Source organism: Pelmatolapia mariae, linkage group LG1, assembly GCF_036321145.2.
Source record: "Pelmatolapia mariae isolate MD_Pm_ZW linkage group LG1, Pm_UMD_F_2, whole genome shotgun sequence".
Lineage (NCBI taxonomy): Eukaryota > Metazoa > Chordata > Actinopteri > Cichliformes > Cichlidae > Pelmatolapia > Pelmatolapia mariae.
Window position 1 is genome coordinate 2,556,094 of NC_086227.1, and position 10,121 is coordinate 2,566,214.

General features: G+C 41.1%; 1 protein-coding gene across 1 annotated transcript in view; it reads left to right on the top strand.

The window, feature by feature from the left end:
• LOC134624878 (USP6 N-terminal-like protein) overlaps positions 1–10,121 on the top strand; it is a 33,167-nt gene that overhangs the window by 2,198 nt on the left and 20,848 nt on the right. The window contains exon 2 of the mRNA XM_063469997.1: positions 3,884–3,957. Coding sequence (XP_063326067.1) covers positions 3,892–3,957 — 66 coding nt within the window. The 5' untranslated portion in view covers positions 3,884–3,891. The remainder of the gene's footprint in view (positions 1–3,883; positions 3,958–10,121) is intronic.

Here is a 10,121-nt window from a genome sequence, read left to right on the forward strand (position 1 = left end):
AACAGCTCCGTGTTGAACCTGTGAGACTGAAGTCTTCATCAGTCACAAGCCTAATCCAATCAGAATATGTCATTTTTTTAAATTGTTCTCTAAAGTTTTGTAGGTCAGAATAAAAAAAAATCTATTTGACAAAAAAGAATGTAAACTCCTCCACATGATATTAAATGAACACATCACTTCTTTAATATTGAATATAATTTAATATGTTAATATGTTTTGATTCAGCATGCATCCTGATAGAGTAATCTTAGCTAGTTTAATTTGTGAAACTGAGCTTATGACATTAAAATTAGCCGATGCAACCAAACACTTTATGCACCGCAGTAACTTAAATGTGCAGAGGGCAAAATATGACTCATTTCCCACTTTCAACAATCCTACCTCCGACCATGAACCACTTCAGCAAAAAACTTGCTTCAAGTCCAGCTCCCAAGTCTCCACTCGGAGGTTTATTAAATAAAGCTCAGCGTGTATTCTGAGAGTAAAACACAGCCTGCAAAGGCAGAGTACATGTTCATCAGTCAGGTAGTGTAAAAGGGTGCAGTCCCGTCTCTGTTCCCTCTCCTAGGTTGGGTCTCCACCCTTTGTGCTGGGTCTCCTGCCAGAGCTCGTCTGTGATTTAGTACGCTGACCACATGCGGCCGCTGCCATATGTTTCAGAAGACAGCTCATATTTAAAGCTTCAGTGCCCATTCCTTGGTAGCCTCTAGATGAAAGTCGTTAAACGTTTTTTGGTTACAAGCCACCGTCTTAGAACAGATGGGAAAGATTTGTCTTCAGACAACAGCAACACAGCAGAAAGGTAGCATCCTGCTACCTACTGGGTAAAAACATACATTCAGTTCACTTTGCATAGTCAGACGCTCAGTTTGCTCTCTGTGTCATTTGCTCAGTTTATAAAAACTCAACAGGACACAAGGAGCTGAAATGGACTCAAATATAAAGTACCACTATAAAGTAAATTCTGTTGCTACAGTGTGACACTACAGTGTGGCATTTTTGCCTAAATATCAGAGCTACACTCAAGGTGGATCCTTTTTGTGGACTTTTTAAACCAAGAAGGAGCCATCAGTGGTACGTGTCCACACTTCTGCACCTGTCTGCTGTTTGGCTCCTCAAAGCTCTTTGTTTCTCTTTGTTCAGGCTTTGACAAACACAGATTTTCACTGCATAATCCTGCTTTGGGGTTTTCCCTAATCCAGATGATTTGCGTTGTTCTGCAATGTGTCCGGATCATCACTCCAGGTCTGTCACTGGTGTAGAGCCAAACAGAGGATGCAGATTAAGCTGGATTAATACCTCTGCTGCTTTGTTTGATGATGAAACATCAGTCAGAATCCAGCTTCAGCTGAGTGAGGTTCATTTTTTAAAAGTGGCTCAAATAGATTATGCTAGGGCGTACTGGTAATTGTACTACACTGCATTTTGTGTATTGTCATTACAAAGCAGGTTAACATTGCTAATTGAGCAGTAAAGTAAAGTGAGGCTTCAGCTGGTCTCCCACGACCCATGCTTCTTGTTGCACCTTGCCTTGTGGTTGCGATGCCTGAAGGCCAAAAGTAATAATCAGATGCCCAAAAGCATATAATCATGAAAATATGGTGATGGGCGAGGATGTGGTTCGAGATTAAAACTATGGAATATTCATATTTTTGTGCTGTGTTTTTTTTATTTTAGGGCAAAAATGTTACTTTCTAGACAAAAAAATGTCACCTTGGCAGGAGCCTGTGTTGGGGGTCCTGTGTGTGTGTGTGTGTGTGTGTGTGTGTGTGTGTGTGTGTGTGTGTGTGTGTGTGTGTGTGTGTGTGTGTGTGTGTGTGTGTGTGTGAAAAAAAATGTGTTAAACCATAGAAAAAAGGTTGTTCTTAGTAAAACCGATGCTTTGTAAAGATGGGGAGAGTTGGAGGCTGCGTGCCCCGATAGGAAACTTTATTACATTTTATTTGTGTTTGTTTAATCCAAAAAAGGAAAATCAGAATCAAAGTTAGACTTACAAACGCTCCACCTCAGCGTGAGACCCCGAGAGAGTCAGGTTGGTCAGTGTGAGTAAAATTCTCTCTGATTCACGGTGCGACCCCGAGACGGAGCTCCTCCCCGATCCACCAATGAAACCATTTAAAACAGAGGTGGCCTTACCTTTTACCAATGAGAAAAAACACTGATTAATAAAGCAATTTTAGAAAGGCAGGGTCTCTCTTCAGCCACTAAGGACGGTTTTGATCTGACCAATGAGCTGAATTTACGGCCTTCTGATGAGTAAAGCGCGCGTTTTTTTAAAACCAACCAAGACAGCTTTGCAGATGCTGCAGAAAGTCCTTACCAGCTGCACCACAACTTTACCAGTGTTGTTGGTCTCCTCACCACATTCAGCCGTTTTTCCACATAAAACATTGCTCTCGCTTCGGTACGACCGTCTCACGCTGAGGCGGAGCGTTTGTAAGTCTAAGGTTTTTGGATTAAACAAACAAAATGTATCCATCGGGGCACGCCGCCTCCAACTCTCCCCATCCTTACAAAAGCACCGGCTTTACTAAAAACAACCTTTTTACTGTGGTTTAACACAGTTTCACAGACACACACACACAGGCTTCTGCCAAGGGAACATTTTTTTGTCTAAAAAGTAAACTTTTTGGCTTAAAATGACAACAGCACAAAAATATGAATATTCCATAGTTTTCATTTCTATCTCAAACCACCTCTCCATCATCCTCGTCCATCGCCATATTTTCATGATCACATATTTTTGGGCATCGGATTATTGATTATTACTGAGTTATGAAATATCATAATTTTATGATAGTCATCAAAATGATAACTGCCATGAACTTTTATTACTTCCTAAATCATTCGACGGGGGCCATAAATCACTGATCCCTCCTCTGATCTGCAGATAAGCGTGACTTTGTTATGCTCAGTTTCATGAAACAGAGAGGGAACATTTTCTCGGTGGTTTCCGTTTATTGGATTTAAGTCAAATTATGAAATGTACTGTATTGTTTTCTTATTACTATTACTTATTAGTACTAGAGGCTGTATAAGGTAGGAGAGTATGTATTGCTCTTTAAACAGAAGTTTGGCACTGGACCTTGGTGCGCCTGTATATGAGCACTTATACTTTTACACCTTCACACGGGGCCTATACAGCTCTTCAATCCAGCTGACAGACAAATGCACAGTACACTCACCATAACCTGCTTTCAGATCACTAAATCTATTACCACGTCTCAGATTTTATTGGCCTTGCTTTGGTACAGGATGTTTCCTGAGTTCAGATCCACAGGGATAAAAAAGCTCTTGTTGGAAAAACTACAGTTTTCTACTTTACCGAGCTTGTTCAGTCCTATAGACCAGCATTCCACAACCCCCGGTCCCTGGCCCGGTACCAAACAACTCACGGACCGGTACCAGGCCACGAGACTTGAGAAATTTATGGTTTTCAGGGGTTTTATCTGTTTTTATGATTATTTTAGCATTTTTATCGTTAACTCTGTTTCCCTGGGTCTTTTCCTGTGTGTTATGAATAAATCTTCTTTTTTCTGGTACTGGTTTTATTTTATTGTATTCATCCGCGACACCTTAAAGGCCGGTCCGTAAAAATATTGTTGGACATAAACCGGTCCGTGGTGCAAAAAAGGTCGGGGACCGCTGCTTTAGCACATTTCTAGTGCAATTTTGCAGTTGATATTTTAAAGCCCCACTATGATATTGTTCTACTAAATCCAAGGCAACCATCTACTGATGTGTTTATTCTCTTTAAAACCAAAGCATGCTTCAGGTATCCCAGCTCATCGTGCTGTTGGTCACATCTAGCCATGTTATTTTTTCATTGTCAGTTGTTGTTTTCTCTAGTTTATGCAAATCTTGCTCTTCCTTTTTTCCGTAGATATTGACATGAAGAAAGACATCGAGAGTCTAATAGCAGAAGAACGAGCTGATATCATCTTGAAGTATGCTACGGTGAGTTTACATTATCACTTGTGTTTTCGTTCGTGTCTTGGAAGAAGAGTTCTCACATGGTTCATTTTGAGCTTAACAAAACCAACAAACACACAAAAGGACAAAAATTCAAATGTCTTCTTGTGTTTGCTTTGTGTGCAGCACATTTCTGCATGTGTGGAGGACAACAAGCGTGTATGTGTGTGGGTGGATGTGAGTATGCTGGCAAAGTGCATTAATAACATGTTGTGTAATAATATGTTTATGCCTGTGGTGCGATGTCTCGGAGAACGAAGACCACAGATATTGATTGTGACTGCAGTGGAAACTAACATTAAAAGCAGCCATTAAAAACTAAATGGACATGATTCATTACATCCTTTCCTCTTGGTTAGTCTTCAATGGACTGAGAAGAAAGCCATCCACTGTACACATGTAGTACAGGTTATGTACTACATGTACAGGCTGAATTTTAGTGTCCCGCTACTGATCCAGATACCTCAGCTTTGGGAATTTAATGACCCATTCACCTATTCTTCAGTCTGAGCAAGAAACTGGAAATCATTCTTTTATCCAGGAAGCAAAATCAGGCTTCAGGTCTACAGTAAAAAGTCTTGACCATGGACTTTCATATGAACGGCCGGTGTAGCCACCTAAATGTTATCTATCGAGTCGCTGACTAGGGCTGGGCCATATCATACCGGTACAATGTTAGGCAAAGATAAGAAAATGAAATATAGCAATAGAATATGGGTAAAATGCGCATGCGCAGTGCCTTTGTTTTCATACGCACATGGCTGAAAAAGCATGGCGGCGACGGAGAATGAGAACGGTGAAAGCGGATCGTTGAATGAAACAGATGAACCAGAATTGGTTTGTAAAAATGTTGCAACTTCAGTGGTGTGGAACTGGTTTAGCTTTCGTCCGTCAGATACACAACAAAGCACTATTTTTGTAGAACATGCAAGCGGGCCGTCGTGACGAAGGGAGGAAACGATAAACCTATTTCATCATTTGAAGCAGAAGCGCTTGTTGGAGTACAACAAAGCTGTTAATGCACGTAAAGAGGCGTCCGCTTCAACTAGCGTGGTGGTGAGACCAAAGAAGCTGACTCAACAAACAATCAGCGTAGCTTTAAATAGCTGCATGCCTTATGACAAAAGTAGCAAACGTTGGGGGGAACTAACTAATGAACTAAACTAATATAAACAGCTCCTTGTTTAAGTGAAAATAAATGGATGTTTTTGGGGTTTTTTGCACTAATAAAGTTGTGGAGTTGTAAAGTACTTAGTCTCGCGTCAATTATATCGTCAGTTATATTGTTATCGCAAAATTTCAAATATATATCGTGATAAATATTTTTTGCCATATTGCGCTGCCCTATCACTGACTACAGTTTTGAGTTTAGCTTTTTGCGTGTAGCCATCCTGGTTTTTTTCTGAGCGAAAAGTTAACATATTTGGAGCTAGTTAGCTTGTTAGTAATGTATTGGAATGTAAAACAGTCACTGCAGAGGTGTATGTTCGTGGCAATCCTCAGCACTCTGTCACCATGGTTCTTAACAAAATCAAAAAACCACTACTTTACTCACCATTACTGGGAAATATAACCACATCATCATAGGTGGTAACCATAACCCTACCTTAGCCTGAAGCGTTGGAGCAATGCAAAACTGACTTTTTTAAAAAACATATCAATGCTTTGATTTTCTCAGTTTGGATAATTGTTTTATTATGATTGCACAAGTGTTAGTCCTTTAAAAAAAAAGCTGTTGTAAGTAGGAAAGCTTCCTCAAGCTGTAACATAGAAAAGGAGCTTTGGTCAGAGTGGTAAATGTGCTGATGCAGAGCTGAGCTGGGGCCGGGTGGGGTTGGTGATGCCACAGGTTAAATTTAGCTCAGCGGCTCGTAGTGAAAGGATGGCAATGGAGGGGTTAGAGCTTTTTAGCCATAGCAACATCTGTGACAAACTGTGCAGTAATTGAGTTGACACTGACCTGCAGGGACTGGCTGAACTCCCAGTCACTGTGATTTCTGTGGATGGGTTCTGGACACATGCAGAGCACAGTGTACAAGAGAAACAGAGCTGGGAGAAGACCGATCCCACACCACAGGGGGACCCTGGGTAAACGTCTGTCAAACATCAGGTTTATGGTTATATTGCTAGAGGCATCAACCGAGCCTGGTTTCACCTGGCACATGCTGCTTTCTGGCTCCCTCTGATGGTTCATTTACATCACAGCATTTTCCACACAGTGTTTGCCACTCGACAACCCCAGGCGATACTCTAATTTAGCTATTGTGCTAACCTGAATTGCAGTAATTTGTTGCTTTTAAGAGATTTAGTGTTTCTCTGTCCAACCTGGCTGCAGCAGTATGTGGGAAAGATTTCAAAATTCTTTTGATTTCATCAGGAGGCAGCTCTGAAGTTCGAAAACACAAGTAATATTTGTCTATGTTCTTCATTATTCTATCCATGGTTTGGAAGCCTAAACCTTTATTCTTCTAAACATATCTCTTGTCATTGTGGTTGAATAGCTCGGTCTTTGTCTCGTCTTAAAGCTTTTCCCCAGAAGGCTTTTGGCTTGTCCATGTGGACAACTGCAAATTTCAGTTGAACCTGAAGTTATTAATTTCATAAGCAGGGACTTTTTCTTTGGTCGACACTCTCTCTTAGTCCATGGTAGCATAAACAGCTGGAAGGCCAGTGGGCTGTGGACAGCGACACTGGCCTTCCAGCAGTTTCCAGCTATTGGTAGGCTTGATCTTGTTGGTTCCTGGTTTGTTCCTGAACATCCTAATCAATTTTGTCTTTACATACAATTCTTTGAACCGATGGTCTGCGCTTGTTTAGAAATGGCCCATTGAGTTTCTGGAATGGCCTTCCCAATGCCCCAAACTCAACCCTATTTTAAATTTGTGGGCTGTGCTTAAACACCAGATCTGTGCCAGGAAAACAACAATTTTTATATACCAATTCTGCCAACAAGGGTCATTAAATATCCAGCCAAAATAATGCAGAAGCTAGTTGATGACTACCAAAAACATATATTTGAGGTGCAGGTTTCTAAGGGGCATTAAACCAAATAACAATGTACGTATACATTTGAAAATGTGTGTTTACTTGGATTAGAGAAAAGTCAAAATAAGGTCAAACTTGTGGGCCTAATTCTTGTTTTATTTTTTAAAAGATTAAAGATGTACCCTGGACAGTCAAACTGGAAAAGAACAGTTCAAATAAATGACACTGTGTATTATCATCTTGAAAAAGAATATATGGATGACAAAATTATTCTTCTTTTGATGCCTTACTTTAAAAAATATGATCTAAAATGTCAATAAAACTCTTTCTATTATTTTCAAAAGAAGCCAGAGCTCCAAAATGATGCTCTAAACATTAGCAGTACGGTAAGTATAAAATTAAGAACATTAAAAATGAGAAATTAGTGAAAAATTGGGAATAACACTGATTATTTCTTCTTCATGGAATCTGTTAGTGGGTGCATTTAAGAAGTGAACATTTTGTCTTTAAAGCTGACGTGTTAGAAGCAGGAAAAACTGGTAAATGTAAGGATTTGAGAGAGTTTGACTAAGGCTGAACTGTGCCGGCTCAATAACGAAATCAGAGTATCTCCAATGCTGCCACTCCTGTGGCGTGTTCCTGGCCTGCAGTGGTCAGCATCTATCAAAAGTAGTCCAAGGAAGGAAATGGGGTGAACCAGAGACAGGGACATGAGCAGCAAAGGCTCACTGATGTACACAGGGAGCAAAAGCTGACTCATATGGTCTGATCCAACATCTACTAAAGCATATATAGAATACACAGTGCATCACAGTTTGTTGCAAATGGGGCTGAATAGATGCAGACCAGTCAGGCTGCCCATCCTGACTCCTGTCCACTACCCAAAGTGCCAGCAATGGGCAAGCGAGCATCGGAACTGGACCCCAGCACAATGGAAGAAGATCGGCCTCATCTGATCAATTACTTGTACATCACGTGGATGGCTGGGTGTGTGTGTTGTTTGTTGTGTTGGAGGAAGGCAAGCTGGCCGATGCAGTGTGATGCTTTGGGCGATGTTCAGCTGGGAAACCTTCATCATTGTGGATGTTACTTCAACTTGTACCGCCTAGCTAAGCTTTTTTGCAGACCATGTACACCCTTTCATGGAAACAATATTCAGCTGGATAATGCGACCTGTCAGAAAGCAAAAGGGTTCAGGAAGCTTTGAGGAGCACAGCGAGCTGTTGATTTGGACTCCAGATTTCCCTCAATCCATTTGAGCATCTCTGGGATGTGCTGGACAAACAAGTCTACGGGGGCCCCACCTCACAACTTACAGGACTCTGTTGCTAACATCTTGGTGTCAGATACCACAGCACACCTACAGGGGTCTAGTGGAGTCAGTGCCTCAGTGGGACAGTGCTATGTTAGCAGCAAAAAGGGGACCAACACAATATTAAGCAGGCGGTCATAATGCTAATCGCTAGCTCTTACCACTTGACTTCTGTAAGTAAATGCTGCCACTAAGTAAGATCAGCTGTCTGTCTGTTGGCACCTGTAACTCACAGTAGCTGTGTCATCCAGAAAAGATGAAAGAAAACAAGGCAGAGTAGTCGGGTTGTGTCGAATGGTTTAAAGTGGCCTGACAGTCATTAGTGCTGTGAAATAAGGCAGCCGCAGACACTGGTGCTCTTGTGTTTTGATGCACTCCATCAAATCTTATTGTGTCTTACAAATGATGTGAGTCATTCATTTAGTGAATTAGATTCAGTCGTAGTGAATCAGCGTAGCAAAATTTAAATGAGTGCAATTCAAATAGAGCCATCTCTCTGGCTTTAATGTCTTTCTGTAACACACTGTGTGTCTCCAAACGCCCTCAGTGTAAAATTATTTTTAGTCCTCTCACTCTGATGACGCCGACATCACATGCAGGGCCTCCAGGGCTCAGAGAGCCGACTCAGCCATGGTGAAGCTATACACTTTCTTTGGGTTCGCTCAGAACAGGACGCTGATTGGCTGCTTTCCAGTTAGGCAGCCAACCACAGTCGAGTGGAGTGAGAAGCCTCTCAGGCTGGCTGTCTGAGGATTAGTTCCCTCTGTGTTATGTCAACACTGGGATCAAATTGTTGCTCAAATGGATTTTCCATGATAAAAGCATTACTTCTAAACTTTGTGCAGGTTTAAGGAGATTCTAAATGCATGTCATGTACAGTTGTACTATGGAGAGAGACTGAGTGCTTACTTGATTAGGGAGGAGGTTTGTGTGTGGAGCTTTCTGTGCACATTCATACTGTGCTTTTATTCATTTAGTTAGTCACATGTGTACTTTTTGGCTTTTGACTGTGATGTAAAGCTTAAATATTTAAATAGATGTGTTTTAAAAAATGTCCAACTGGCAACTAGTGATATCATACACCATGAAGTACCAATGCACACTGTAAATGTAGAGGACATACAGTATGGCAATGTGGCCTATGTGAACCCTAATGAACATGATCACGACATGCTTGGTCCTCAAGCGTTGATTCTAAGGGGCGGTGCAAAGCCCTAATCCAAAAGTAACCTCTAAAACAATACTGTACAGTCGTCCCTCGTTTATCGCGGGAGTTACTAACTAAAAATAACCCACGATAGGTGAAATCCGCAAAGTAGCCAACTTTATTTTTTACAATTATTATAGATGTTTTAAAGCTGTAAAACCCCTCACTATACACTTTATACACTTTTCTCAGACAGACATGAACATTTTCACACTTCTCTCTCTTGTTTAAACACAAAGTTCAAACCATCCATCCATCTTCTTCCACTTTATCCGGGGCCGGGTCGCAGGGGCAGCAGCCTAAGCAGAGAAGCCCAGACCTCCCTCTCCCCAGCCTCAGGTGGCTCCTTTCGATGTGGAGGAGAAGTTCAAACCTTCGTAGAAAAATAAGTCCAGTATTATAGAATGAAACCAAAGATCAAACCCTGTTTTCAGGTCCAGAACCTGGGAATAGAGCAGCTGCCAGAGAATTCAACATTAATGAATCAATGGTACGGAAGTGTATGGAAGAAATATAGTGTCATCAGAATCCAACTATTTTTAGACATTGAATTTATAACACTGAATTTTTATCCTCCAAATTTCCCTGCAAAAAATATTCACCTGCAAAAATTCAGCTGCAAAAAATTCACCTGCAAAAATTCAC